At 44.4% G+C, this 14,712-nt stretch overlaps 1 protein-coding gene across 1 annotated transcript in view; it reads right to left on the bottom strand.

Moving 5' to 3' along the window:
* Nucleotides 1-10,075: 10,075 nt before the first annotated feature.
* The window catches only part of NCOR2 (nuclear receptor corepressor 2), a 355,588-nt gene continuing 350,951 nt past the window's right edge, over nucleotides 10,076-14,712 (bottom strand). The window contains 2 exon segments of the mRNA XM_033174224.1: nucleotides 10,076-11,379; nucleotides 13,038-13,214. Coding sequence (XP_033030115.1) covers nucleotides 11,198-11,379; nucleotides 13,038-13,214 — 359 coding nt within the window. The 3' untranslated portion in view covers nucleotides 10,076-11,197.

Below are 14,712 nucleotides of genomic sequence, written 5' to 3'. Positions count from 1 at the left end.
CACTGCTGACTTCCTCCCTCCCTCCTACCCATTCCTTATACATTTTTTGATGTGTTAAAACCCACATGAAATGGTCATCACCTGTAAGAAAATAGTTGAAGCAAGGCAGTGTTGACTGGCCTTTCTCAAACTTGTGTGTCCAGATGTTGGACTACAACTCCCATCATGGTGGGAGTTGAAGTCCAATATCTAGGGACACAAGGTTGAGAAAGGCCTGCCTAGAAAATAGAAGGTGCAAATTAGGCCCAGACCAATCCAACAAGCACAAATGTGCAGAGAGGGCTTGTTTATTGCTGTAAACGTCCTACCCGCCTACTGCAATGTCTTTGCCAGAGAATGCCCACATAGGCGCACAGCCTTTTGCCAAGACAGACCAAGGGTTTTTCCAATTCAGCTTTGTCTGCACTGGCAAGGATCCTTCCCAGCCTTATTCATCCAGGGACCACCTACATGCAAGGTGTGCGCTCCACCACTTCCCCAAAACTACAGCCTGACTCCAGGTTCTGCAGGTTTTCACCAAAGGAAGAATCGCACCACGCGAGGCCAACGAGGCTGAACCTGTTGACCTTTCCGCATCAGTCCCATTCTGCATTCTGTTTCTGCATCATGCCAGAACTGGTTTTTATGTAGTTTTCTCTAATTTATATAGAATACCAAGAGCTGCTTTTATATGATCTGATGAGCGGAGCCTCAGCTGCTCTTGGCTGAGGAATGGGGCAAATCTGTTAGTTTTGGTTTCTCTCATTCTTCTAGTCTTAAGTTCAGTTCTCCACAGTTCTGCAGAAGTTTGCAATTAAAATAAAAAAGAAGTCTTTATGACAAGACAACTCATCAGCATTTCAGTGTGGATATATTTTAATATACACATTTTTGTATTTGATTTTGCCAAACATGCACATTTTTCGCAAAGTAATTTTCCTTAATGTATTCAATTTTAAAATGCTGTTTTCTTGAATATAATCAGTTTTGTGCACACATTACCCTAGTATATGTGATTTCGTAAACATTACTTAGCTGGAGAACTGCACTGCAAAATTCAAGGGAATGAGAATTTTGAAGGATCACACATTGTTTCAGAAAGTGTGGATTAGCTAGGTTTGCCTTTAAATGTGAATGGAATCAGATTTCTTTCTCCTTTATTCTGACTCATGGCTGTGATTTATTTATTTTTCCAGTTTATATTTGCACACCATGCATTTTTCATCATACATTGCTTCTATACAGACTTCCCAACTCATCACGCCATGGCATTCAAAGTATGTTGTTTTGCTGCATATCCGTTAGTTTTTCTACCCCATTTTCCTCCCATCAATTTCTTCGTTGTTGTTAAGTGTTGCTCAAAGTACTACCCCTACTTGTAGAACAGTTTTGGTGTCGTATCATTTTAGGAATTCTTCAAAATATTCCCACTCGCCCCTTATTTTGGCTGTCCTATTTGCTAGTTCTGCAAGCATCAGTTTATACAGTGTTGGAATACCTCTTTCTTCCCAATTTGCTCTTCTAGCTGCAGCTGCTGCATAGAGGAATAAATTATATACCTTCTTTGGTATCTTTTTAAACTCCTCATGTACCACCTCCCAAAATTCTTTGGCATGTTTGCACCATCACCACATATGCATAAGAGATCCTTCCACATCTGAGCACTTCCAACCGAATTTAGACCCTCTTTTATACATTCCAACGTGTTTGCTGGGCATTAACTACCACCTGTAAACCATCTTTTGTATATTTTCCTTTATTAAATAACAGATCGCAAAATTCATCGTTCTATTCCATAGCTGCTGTTTCAGTATTGTGTCTGTTATCTATCACCCAGTGTAACATTGCAGCTATAATCTTTGGTCTCCCACTCTAATAAGATTTTATATAGTAGTGTGGTTTTTTTTGTTATTTCCCAATACTGTGTGTTGCTTCTGAGCCACCATGAGCCGCCTGAGGCAAATGGGTCAGTCCCTGAAAAGGTGAACAGGAATAGGAAAAATTTTACTGGCCAAGTATCAATCATACTTGGAATTTTGCTTTGACTGCATTGCAGGCTAGGTGAACAGTTGCCTAGACTAGAGCAAGTTACTGTCATTGTGAAAGTGCCTTGAAGAGAATCTAGCCATAGGGCTTTTCAAAGGTGCCGCCATTTCCTGTCACCTTTCCCAAAGCCAAAACACAGCCACGAAAGAACGCAGCATGGAGATTTTGGGAGAGCTGAGAGGCTTTAAGGTTCCCCTTGAAAACATCCAATAAAAACAGTCTACTGTTCATGGAAAAGAAGGGAGGGAAGGAGCCTCCAGTCACACATATTCTGTGGTCAAGTGTTTCCTGCCATTTGTTAGCACTGCCAGTAAAAATGAGGGATTGTTTGATCACCTCCCCTTTTTATCGAGCTGCAGGAAATGGCAAGCTCACATTTTGAAAAGAACCCCCCTCCCTGCCACCCTCTCCTCCTCAAAATATGACATTTAGGGAATGGAGTATTTCGGTGCTGACAGGATGGATCAGCTCAGAGAAGCTGGTGAATTAAAGCGGAGCCCATCCACACCCTGACAACTTGGCTGCGGACTAGCGGCTGTTACAGCCTGGTCCGCTTGCTCCTTCCCCCTTTTTTTTGCTTCCCAAAAGAATTTCTGAGAGGGGCAGGGGAAAACATTTGACATTTAGGCCACTGACACTTTTTAGTGGTGGAAAATGTTTCTGTGCATTTTTGTGTAGTACTATGTGTTTGTAGGTGTGCATACTTGCTTCCCTTGTCCATGGCTTTTTTCAAACCCCTGCCTTCTTTCCTTGACCCTTTGCTCCTTTTCTGTGCCTTCTGCCCAGTGCAGACTTCCCCAGAAGACATAAGCTGTTCAGTCAGAGATGCACTGCCTTGGTCCAACCCTCTGGGCACTTTAGCAAACTGAAACCTGCAACCTGACCACCCCCCCCCCCCTTGGAGTTCATCATAGCCAAGAATGGTGATGGTGATCCCAAAGTAAAATTGCACTTTATTTAGCACATAAGAGAAGGGATGGGCAAATGTGTCAATTTACGTTTCTCCCAGTTTCTCATTTTTTCCAATATTAAGTTCAGTTCTTCACATTTCCACATAAGTTTTAGATTTTTTTTAAAGCCTTTATCAGGATTTTAGCATGCACCTCTCCTAATATACACATTTTTGTATGCAGTTTTGTCAAAGGTACATCTTTTCCAAGCAATTCCCCACCCCCGCCCTGAATGCATTTTTTGTATGTTCTTTTCAGTAATATTTTTAATGCACACTTTATCCTTGCATTCACATTTTTCTGCACATTGCTTGGCAGGAGAACTGTGTTGAAAAAGTTGGACAAGTGCAAATTTTGAGAGATTTCTTCTTTCTTGTATTTTTTGGGGAAAGTGCCACGTAGGTCCACCTTTAAACAGGAACTGGATTGAACCTATTTATTAGGAAGGGTTTGGGATCAATTAATCTACTTCACAGTTTGGGAGATTGTCAGCCATTACCAGAACAAATCTGCAAATGGAAGGTGCTTGCAAAAGGAGCTGAAGAATTGCAGTGGAGTTAGGCTGGCATGGAAGGAATGAAGGAAGAAAGGAGTCATTTAAAGAGCTATTTTGCAGCTCAGTGCGAGTCCAAAGTAAACCCCAAGCCTGTCTGTGGTGCCTTTAACAAGGTAGGGCTTTGCTTGCTTATTCCACCTTCCCTGTCTCAGCCAGATGAAAAAAACACGGGGGTGGTGTCTCATTTAAAAGCTCCATTTATAAGTTACACAAACATGCACCTCTACTTCCTCAGGCATGTTGTCTTGCTGAGGCGCTGGCAGCAGCATACAGGTCATTGCTGTCCTCACCGCTTCTTAGCTTTTTTATTTCCCAATTTGTCTTGCTTTGGGGAAGTGTTTGAAAATCCGTTCTGTCTGAAGAGCAGCACTTAGTATTCCTTGGAATGAATTGGATTTGCAAAGTTGCTCACCCATATATATTTTTGCACCATCTGAGGGGGGCAGTGGTGGTGGGTGATGCAATGGGGAAATGAGAGCTTTTATTGTGGGGGATCAGTCAGTCATACACACCTCTTAACAAACAAACAGAAACAAAAGGCCCCTCAAGACGTCCTTTTCATTGTGCAATCATGACTTTTGTGCTCATAACCTTCTGGGGTGGTCACATACACAATCCTGCTTTCAATATTGTTCGTGCCTGAAAGTTTCATGCAGACATGCTGCTGTTTCCAATCAGCACGTCCCATATTGTCCTGCTGAAACCCTGATTCAGGTGTGTGTGTCTTCCTTTTGTTGCAAGCGTGCCTGACAGAACCCTTTGAATAACATGTCAGGACAACTAATAACAAGCAGAATGTGATGGTCCAGCATAAATCCACCACTAATGCTCTATTGTTGTGTCACTGCTATGTTGTAAAATACACCTGCTCCAATATGGAAAGTGAGGCATGGGCTGTGCAGTCAACTGCAATTTAAGTGGCTAAGCTGGGAAAGGTTGCTTGGCTGCTAGGACTAGTCTCGGAGCAGTGTTATAATTTCAGCAGCTGCAGGGCAAGCTAGGCTGGTGGACACTCCTTTCTTCCATGCCCCTCTCTCTTCCCACATGGCTGGGCTTGCTGATTTGGGATGCAAGTTTCTTAGGGATCAGCCCTCCATCTGCTCTCTTGGGGGAACAGGATCATGTTTGGCCACACAATTTCTTTATTGTGATTAGTGAAGTTTTCAGCATTCCCTTTTCTTAGCTAAAGCACTGTTTTGGGGGGTGGGGGAAGGGGAGCAGGAAGATCTTCTACCCGCCTTAGAAAAGGGCCATTTATGGGACTTCTTCTGCACCAAAAATTGCTGGCTAGGTCAGAAAAGCCTGCCTTTGTCCAGACTGGTTTTCTGCCTCTACAATTCTCAACTTGTTCTAAAGCAAAGAAAAAAGGCCTGTGTGTTGGCTTCTCTAGGGAATGATGCTCAATAAAGCCAATGCAAACTGCTGAGGGAGGAGAAATAAGGCCTGGTTTGGTTCTTGCTCCCTTCTGCTGCCAGCAATAAAATGTACAACCACCGCCAGCAGCTGAAAGCGCCCTTCCTTCACGCCTTCCAAATAAATGAAAGTGCTGGCCTTAAGAAATGCTGCCATCTAGCTGGCCAGACCTGGAACAGACACACATCCTTAAGGAGGATAAACTTCTCTCTTGTCACCAACGTTGCAGCAACATTCAATGTAACAAACTTCAGTCAAAGTGATGCATGTGATTTTACAACTGTCCTGATGCTACTTGGAGGACAAAACACCACTGGACTATTTTACAGATTGGCATATATATAAGGAGGAGGTAATGTGGATCCCTTGCTGACCACTACTTTGTGGGCAGCTATATATGGTGGAGTGGCATGGTGGGCAGTACAGCTGTGAGACTTTGTTCAGGTGTCAGAAGTGATGACCTCACATGCCAGAATGCCATGATAATTGACGGACCTTCTTTGCTCTGGAAGTGAAAAAGAGGCTTCCAAATTTATTTGCAGCAGATTAGCAGAGGGCGTTGGGGAATGAGGAAAATAACTGTGAGGTGAGTGCTGCTTTCCTTTCCTTTGATAGGGTTCTTACTTTACACTAGCAGAGTCAGGAAATAAGTGTTGTTTGCAAGATTCTCTCTCTCTGTATAGACTAATACACTTTCCATATAATTATATAGAATAATGGATAAACACAGCTGCCTACATTTCTGGACTCTCCCTGGGGGTATGAAAGAAAGGACAGCTTAATTTGAGACACGAAGTCAATCCAGAAAGCTGTGCTAGCAGCTTTCAAATGTGAACATGCAAAACAACACTCGAGGAAGTGTTATGCAAAATGTGTTTTAAAGCTGCTCCCTGCCATATTTCCAGGCTTTGGGCTGGGCAATCTCTCATCTTCTATGTGATGCAGAACTTCAGTTCACATAGCCAATGATAAGGGATGACGATGCAAGTTGAAATTCACCAACATCTGGAGGGGATCACAGGTTCCCAAGTCCTACTTTAGGGTCACAGCTTCCAGATTTTAATATAAGCTTAAGGCCCTCCTATGGCTTCCAGCAACTGGCATGCAAAAGCGTACTGCCTCTGGTCACGGACAAACAGCACAGCCATCATGAGTGGCACCCATGGAAAACATGCAAGTCTTCCAAATGAAATATAGAAGCATTAGAGTAGCAGGTGCCCATCTCCTTCTTTAGACAGTTGCTCTGCTCCCGGCTGGGTTCAGTGATGAGGGCTCCTGCATGCCTTGCCCCATCCTGTCATATGAAATAGCCATTTTTAACATCACACACAAAAATCATGAGAGCTCCATTTTGCTGGCAATAAGCTTCTCCCCTCTCTTTTTTTTTATTTAAACAGTAAGGCAGTGCTCTGACACTGCAAACCCACAGTGCTTGCTTAGTGGGCATGTAGAGCGGAAAACCAAAATAACAACAGTGAACAAAAACTTCACTTTCAGTAGAAGAAACCCCCCCCCCAACCTTTTAGAGCAAGCTGCATAAATATTTACAACTTAGCAGTTTCTATATACAGTCCATTCTATCATACAACTTGCTTTGAAACAACTATGCACAAATTTGGTTGTACAAAAGATAGATTTCTTTTCCCACCCTCCCCCTTGTACATTTCAAACAATAAAATTGTCCTTTTAATCTTTTTTTGTTTTTTTGTTTTTATGTGTTTGTACAAATTACAAAGTTGGTAACACTTCAAACTTTAATAGTTCAACATAACTTCCTTTTTTCTTGATTGCACAATTAATAAAAAAAATCATAGCCAGGTAGCACAATAGAGATCTATATGTCACTAAAACCGACACAAATTATGCAGACAGTTGTGTATGAAGGATGGCTTTCCTTTGAAGCTAACACACAGTGCTCGGTGCTCACCTTACGTAGAGCTAACAGTCAATGGGGACGATGCTCGTCTGCATTTGGTTGAACTGTAGTGAGTTAGGTTTTACCGAGATCTGGCTTGTGCGTGCAAGTTACACACATGGATATGTGCCAGGCCACTGATTCAGGCACAAAGAAAACGTGTGTGTATGTATTTCTTATACATGCACACGCAAATGGAATAATATGTATACACAGAACCCAAGAGTATATATATATAAATATATACACATACACATGTACAGAGAATGTACAATGTCTGGTAATGCGGGAATAACCTTTTGGAAGGGAGGAGGGGCTATTCCTAAATCCCTTAGTGGAATGTACACATGACCTCAACTTGCAAGCAGTGGCAAGAGATGGTGTTCCAAAATTGTGAACATGTCGGTCAAGGAAAGGCTACGTGAAGCGGCACAAATTCAACATGGTCTAACAATAACAATAAAATAACCTCGTCAGCTGTGAGCAAATCCTATCTGATCCGTGCAAATGGTTCTGTGATGAGTAAGACAAAAAAATTGTGGGCAGCAAGTCTACAAAAATGTGGTCTGTGTATGCCACTTAAAAAAACAACAACCAAGGGAATTTGGATCAGTGATATAAATATGTATATTTTTAAAAAGATCAGGGTAAATATTGGTTAAAGTTAAATATCGGTTAAAGAACCTTAGACCTACCCTGCACAATGTTTTTCCTACATGGAGATAATCTGAGTGTAGGGAGAAGCATGTATACCATGAAGCAAAACAAGCACAAGCCAAGCAGTTATCACACACAGACTGGCTTTCTGATTTATGTGCTTGTGGTAAAATAAACATTCTCCCTGCACATGGACTCCACAGAGATTATCTTTGCATAGGTAAAAACTTTATGTATGAGGCCGCCCCCAAGATAAGAAAAGCAGTGTCTGGAAGCGACAGGGATGAAGGAGAGGGAAGCTGTGCAGGTAAACTTACACTGCCAGTGTCCGATAAACACAATAAATGCTGCTTCGTCTATCACCGGGTTTGTTGGGCAAAACATGCTCTATTTTCCAGTTATTATTTGATTGCAAATTAGGATGATTGTGTAAGAGCGAGTTACTTACTTGGCCTAAATGAACTGATGGCAGGAGAGATCCTTTCGTCTCAAGATTGACAGTCAATTACACTGCAGAACAGTCATTGGCAGAAACTCCATCTGTGTCAACAGGCTACCGCTGACACTGGGTGTAATCCCAGCTGAGTCTCGCCTCTCCGCAAGCTATTTGGCCCCACATTGCACAACCAGCATCCAGTCATGCTTGTAGGGGGGGGGGCATCCCTTTCCTTGTCAGAGTGGAGTAAGTGGGCCTTCTGTCACTGGGAAAGGTTTAAGGGTTTCACTACTGTGAGCTGTAGCTCTTGTGACAGAGCCAGGATTTTAAGCGGCATTCATTGACGAACTCCAAAGTGGCAAAACTTCAGGTCTTGCCTCTTGCTAGGACTGAAGAAGCACTGGCATTCTTGCAAGAATGGTCTTAGGCACATGCGGCTAAGTATATTTCAGTATAAAACTCATTAACCACTTTTCTGCTAAGAACACTCAAAGGTGGTGTATGTGAAATGATAAAACAATGCAAGTCAGATGAAGTGACACAAAACAGCGTGCAGGCACAAAGTACTGGTTTGGTGGTTGTTTTGTCACTAACACAACTGTGGCTCAGTTCTGGGTTATGACACTTCCCATAAGCTGATGAGCAAATTGTTTCACTGTCTATGCAGACAGAGTAAGTACAATATACAGAATAGTGTCTGGGAATGCACATGACTGTATTTGCTGTCCAGTAAGAAAAGTATCCTCAGGTGGGCTTCTAGAAGGAAGGATGGAGCATTAAGGGGAGGCCTTTCTGGTGTGGGCCTAAGATGGGTTCTCCTGACCCTGGATTTCAGAGTCCAATTTGGGTACATGTTCACAAAGCACTCTTCGGGAAGGGTGGCTGTGCCATTTTAATTTCCTGCAATCCACATGCAACTTGAGCTGAGCTAAGAGGAAGCAGCACTTGGAAAGGTATACCATGCATTGCCCCAGAATTCCTCCTCTGCCCTGCCTTTTAACCTGGTCAATGTCCTGGACCTTTTCTTCAGAGCAGTTTGCATGGTGATAGCTCTGTGTCACAGCTTCATTCTCTGGCACCGGGGGCGGGGAGCAGGCAGGGGCGGGGCTGGCATGTGTTCTGGGTGCGGGGCGTGCAGCCTGCAGGGGGCAGTGTGCCCAGCGCGGGTGCAGCCACGATGGAACCCCACCGGGATCGCGCCATGGGGGCGGTGCGCTCCCATTGCCCCCCCCCTTTCTCTGTCCCTGCTGTGCCAAACATCTGTGCTGGGAATTTTTGGTTTTGCAATCCTTTAGCAACCAGCAAAGCCCTGCAGGGCATGAAAATGGAGGCAGGGCAGTGTCATTCTGCAAGAACTGTAGCTCTGCTGGGAACGAGTGTTTTAGGAGCAGAGGCTTACAGGATAATGAGATGGATTCTCTCAGTAGATGTTCTTGCACAGAACCTCTGCATTTTTGTGTGTCTTAACTAGTTTAGCAAGCAACAAGCAACAGTTTCATCATCAAAACTGGATGATGTATGGGAGAAAGATGGGTGAGTAGGAAAACAAAATAGCAAATCTCACTGTAGAAACAAACTCACACAGTACAAAAACTCTGGTGCTGTGATGTTGCTGTTCCCTGGATGCTGTGTCAAAATACGACACGACTGTCCCTGTAGAGAAGCTGTTCCCCAGATCTGCTCCCTCTAGGGTACAGAATGAAAATGATGTGTGAAAAAGGAGAATATATATATGACGAAAAAGGAAGTCTAAAGTGTTATGATTGGGGAGAAGCAAACACCCACAAATATGGAAAAACAGAACATTGTGGGCGAGTCACCAAAACATGTAAACTTCCTGTGAGTGCCTTGGCCTCTCTCACTGCTCCCAAAAGAGACAAATCTCACTTGAAAAGTGTTCATGTTATCTCCATGCTGGAGTGTTAACTATGCAAATAAGGGCCCTACAGTTGTGACTATATATTTATATATATATAATATATTATATATATACTTCATTTTCTTTTTCTTTTTTTAAAAAAACTAAGTTAATACATTCTACTGAATTACAGAACCATTTTGTTGGAACATTGTTACCTCTTGACAGTTCCATACAATGGACAAACCCATCAAAAGCCGGCATGCAACATAGAAATCCTCTTTGTACAGGAGCAGAGACTGAAAAGCAGCATATAACACTGTTTTTAACGTCCTTCCTTGCGCAAACACATCATTTGCCAAAGGTATCAAAAATATACCCTGTAGACCATATACACAGCGTTGTTTTGAAGAAACAACATACTCAAAACAGCTGCTTCCCTCACTCCCACCCCCCTCTATCTGCAGCTAATGCCAATATAGAGGAATTCGTTTCAATTACAATGCAAACCTAGCATTCCCTTCTCCAAAGGAATCATTCCTTTTCTTTTCCTTTTTTTGGCTTGTCCTCTGGCTCCTGCATCTAGAGCATTGCTGCCTGAATCTGTATTTGTTGAAAGTTCAGGTGAAGCTCCCCTCCATATATCTCTATGGGTGGAGAGAAACGACCTTATTTAACTGTGAGAAACAGAAGAAACCAACACTTTCTTCCAGAGGGCCGCTCTGATTTATCTGCCTACACGACCAACATGCGACTCCATGGGTGAAACCCCTTGAGAAGGTAAAAAAAGAGGCAGGTTGAAGGAAGGGGCGGCTGAATGAATCCTATTTTCAAGTACTGGATTAACAGGCCACTACAGTGTGCAGAGGAAAGATGGGCCACAGAGGTGGGAACACGCAAGCAGCACACACACCACCTTCTCCCAATGGCCCCCCATCCCCCCTCTCTCTTCTGGGCTGAAGGACTGAGTTGGAATCCCCTGAGTGTTAGTAACCGAGATTCAGCGACTGGTTACAGTCCCTTGGGGGAGCTTTCAGGGCTCCCCACTGCTGCCCCCCCCCCCTTAGCTTGGTTTAATTTCTTGCTGCAATGGCTCAAGGTATCAGCACCAAATTGGGAGAGAGGATTGGGAGGGGTTCCATTTGCTTGGTGTTTTTTTTTAAGGCTTTAAAACTGAAGAGACTTTTTTTCCAACTCCCCTTCCAGATGTGACAAATAGTATCAGCTGACTGGAACAGTGCTGCTCCTGCGGCTGGCCTAGGACAGCCGCACTCTGCGACAGCCAGCCACAATCCCCAAGCCCTTGGGCTAACTCAACAGGCAACCTATCAATATCTGTCCATTTGTTGCTGGGCCTTTTCTCCGTCTCGCTTCCTCTTCTCCCTTCTCATTCACTGTCCGAGAGGGTCTCGTACTGCGAGACGAGCAGCGGCTTGGGCTCCTCCTCCCAGCCGTGGTGCTGGCTGTTGGAGTTGCCCTGTGGGACGGAGGCAGGAGGTGGTGGGGCAGCTGCCACCAGGCCCGTGGGAAGCCTCATTGTCAGCGGGTTGTAGGGAAATGGCGTTGAACCTGCGTTGAGACAGGAGGACAAGGCAAGGTCAAAGAGTTGGCCAACCACTGGCCCGGAAGGTCTCAAATTCTTTGTTCCCAGGGAATAATAATAATAATAATAATAAATAATAATAATAATAATAATTTATTTGTACCTCGCCCATCTGGCTGGGTCTCCCCAGCCACTCTGGGCTGCTTCCAACAAATATTAAAATACATTAAAATATCACAGATTAAAAACTTCTCTAAACAGGGCTGCCTTCAGGAAGCAGCCTCCCTCTTCTCTTTCTTGCACACTTCCCCCCAAATGTGGCACTGGTCCTAGCATTTATTACTTTCCCGCCTCTAGAAGGCGCTTTATTAATTTAATAATTTCCAGCTTGCTTCTAAGGGTTAAAACTCCCACAAAGAGGATTACAACGTATTTTTAAAAGCAGAGTAAATAATCAAACCTAAAAAAACGCAATAGGACCCCGAGAGAGAGAGAGAGAGAGAGAGAGGAGAGAGAGTAGAGAGACGAGAGAGAGCGAGAGAGAGCCTCAGGACAGGCTCTTTAGAAGAGTGTTGGATTTTCTTGCTGGGAGCAGAGGTGACCAGGTTTCATTTCCATCCTGGAGATGCTAGACCTTAGCCTGCACTGCATGTGAATGGAGAGGAGAGGAGAGCAGGCAGTAGGTGAGGTGTGTCATGCATGCAAAGTATTGCTATACCAATTGGTCCTCAATGCTGCAACCATGAGGTGTATATTGAAGAACATAGCCTATGACTGGCTTTTTCCGCCAATAAACTGGGAAGCAGGTGCTGGGCAGTTTAACCAGGAGATTCCCAAGTGCCAGTAGCATAGCTGTCAACCTTTTTTTTAAGGGAATTCCTTTATTCTGAATAGAATTCCTCGCAAGAAAAGGGGAAAGTTGACAGCTATGGCCAGTCGCATCTAAACTGGGTCAATGAGAAAGCTCTAGAAAGATGAAGGTACCATGAATAGAGTAAGCTGAACTGAAGGTTGGTTAGAGGGGGAAACGGCTGCAGCAATGGCCTGGCTCAGCTGCTTGCATTGTGCGGCAGGCGACTGATGGGCTGGCTAAACCACAGCAGGGTGACCTGTCATCTTATATCATTTTTGTGAACACTTTTGAAGTGTTAGAACAATCAGAAAGTGATCTCTTTTCACTATCAGCGTCCCTATGTCCTCTAATAGAACACATAGCTACAACTGAATCTGCAAGTGTGAGTGGATAAATACGGGGCGTGTAAAGACTGAAATCGTCTCACAGATTGAGCAGCGCTATCCGAGATACACTCTATAGCAATTGTCTGTCGAGTTTCTGTCAATTTTTTTATGACCAGGTCTTCAAATCCTGTTGATGTCTTCCAGCAAATTGTAACAGAACTCAGACCCTATTTGATAACTTCTGCAATTACTAACTACAAATAATCAACATACCTCGGTTGGTTTGACGGTCAAGGTAAAGCAGCCAATAAAGTTCTGGCTAAGACAATTAGGGTTTCTTGTAAGAATCCATCAGAGGGATTCACTTGTACTGCTGCCTCTGGCTCCCTGGAATTCATTTCCTCACATCCTTGTACTTGCTAACACACCAACCAAAGTGCTTCCTGACTGTTTCCAGCCACTAGATGCAGCCAACATGGCACAAACAGATTCCTTCCCTTGTTACCTGCAGATGACGGCCTGTCCTCCCAGACGCGGTTGGTGAGAGGTGTCCTTCTGTTACAGTCTCCCTCTGAATGCACAGATGACACAGATGGCGGCCTCTCAGAGGAGGACAGGCCTGGTCCTGGCGACTTGGCCTTGCGGCTGTTGGCTCTGGCAGCAATCTTTGGCTTCCCTCCTCCTGACAAAAGAAGCACCATTCAAACAACCAAATGGTGGCCAGGTGTTCTCAAATGACTAGGGAGGGCTTGGTGCCCTAAAAGGGGCTCTTTAGTGACAGGAACAGGAAAACAATGCTGAGCAGATAGCAAGGCAGATTTAGAAAGCTGGGAAACACAGGTATTAAATCCTTCCCACTCAAAAACTGGCTGCAAATTCAGTATGTGGCCGATGGGCAAACTGCTACGAGATTCAGGTTCCCATAATGCAAAATGAAAACTGCTCCCTCCTCCCCCAGCACATCATAGGGTGCGTCCCTTCCTTTTGGTACCTAATAGATAGATGTCAGGCATTCATGGAAAGAGGTCCCTCTTTAAGGCTGTGGGCACTTAGCCTTGGTTCCCTTTTGGGGACAGAGAACAACTAGGACCAGATCTCCAAGATCTAATGCACACCTTAGCGCAAGTGTGATTTATCTGCACTGCGTTGCTTTTAATGGGAACATCCTCTGGTGTACACCCAAACAGGCACCTTGCACGGGGATGTGCTACCAAATGCACGTTCTGTGGAAAGCCAACATGGTGCAAACAGGCAGCACTTGCAACATGGGTGTGCATTCCTGGTCTGGCATATAATACCCCGGAAAAGGCTGCTTTCACATGCACAAATGGTTTGTTCAGCACAGCAAGGTAAACCTATGGCATGCCACAATCGCAAAGATGTGTGGGCTCCCAGAGAGGAGTTTGCAACAGCTTTGTGCTTGATGGTCCTTCTTACTCTTACATTGTGCAAAGCCGAGGTTTGACTTAGCTGTCTGCCTGAACTGGAGCTTGTGATTAAGCCCTCTCTTCCACTAACCATGAGTTGGAGCCAAGGTTTGTTCATGGTTTCAGCTTCTGGTTAGCGAGGAGAGTGTTTAACCACAGCCCCCTGGCTCAGATGATATGCTGAGCTGAACTGTGGCTTAGCTCAGCATGGCAGTAAAAAGGATTGGGAAGGAGCAAAGTGGCTGCTCCATTGGCGCCCACATGATGTGCGGTCCCAGTAAGCCATAGATTGACTTGCTGTGCTGCGAGGATCTCTGTTGCTGTACTAGGTGAGGAAACGTGGGTGGTGGGAGGAGGAAACATTTCCTTCTCTGTTTTTCTGAGGGTGGGACACAACAAACAAAAGGCAGGAGCAAACAGAGAAACCATGGACACACTTTCGCAAGTCTGCATTTGTAAATGTGTATATTGACAGCATGATGTAAGAAAACAGCTGAACATAACACATGTTTGTTCACACCCTTCCTTTGCACCCTCCCTTCACTTATCCTGGCTCTTCCCAGCAAGCCTGGAAGAGGAGTTGGGGGATTTCCTGCTTTTTTTCCATGACCCAGCATCTTCAAACCCCCCCAGCCTTTCTGACAACTGCACCCCTCCCCACCCAAAAAGAAAGGACAGCACCAATGGTCAGTGTTTCAGAGGAAGCAAAATGGCAGTTCCAGCCCACCAAATTAAAGTGCTTCTTATCAAACC

The sequence above is a fragment of the Lacerta agilis genome, chromosome 17, assembly GCF_009819535.1.
Source record: "Lacerta agilis isolate rLacAgi1 chromosome 17, rLacAgi1.pri, whole genome shotgun sequence".
NCBI classification, from domain to species: Eukaryota; Metazoa; Chordata; class Lepidosauria; order Squamata; family Lacertidae; genus Lacerta; species Lacerta agilis.
Note: the sequence above shows the minus strand (reverse complement) of the source record. Positions and strands in the feature narration are given on the sequence as shown.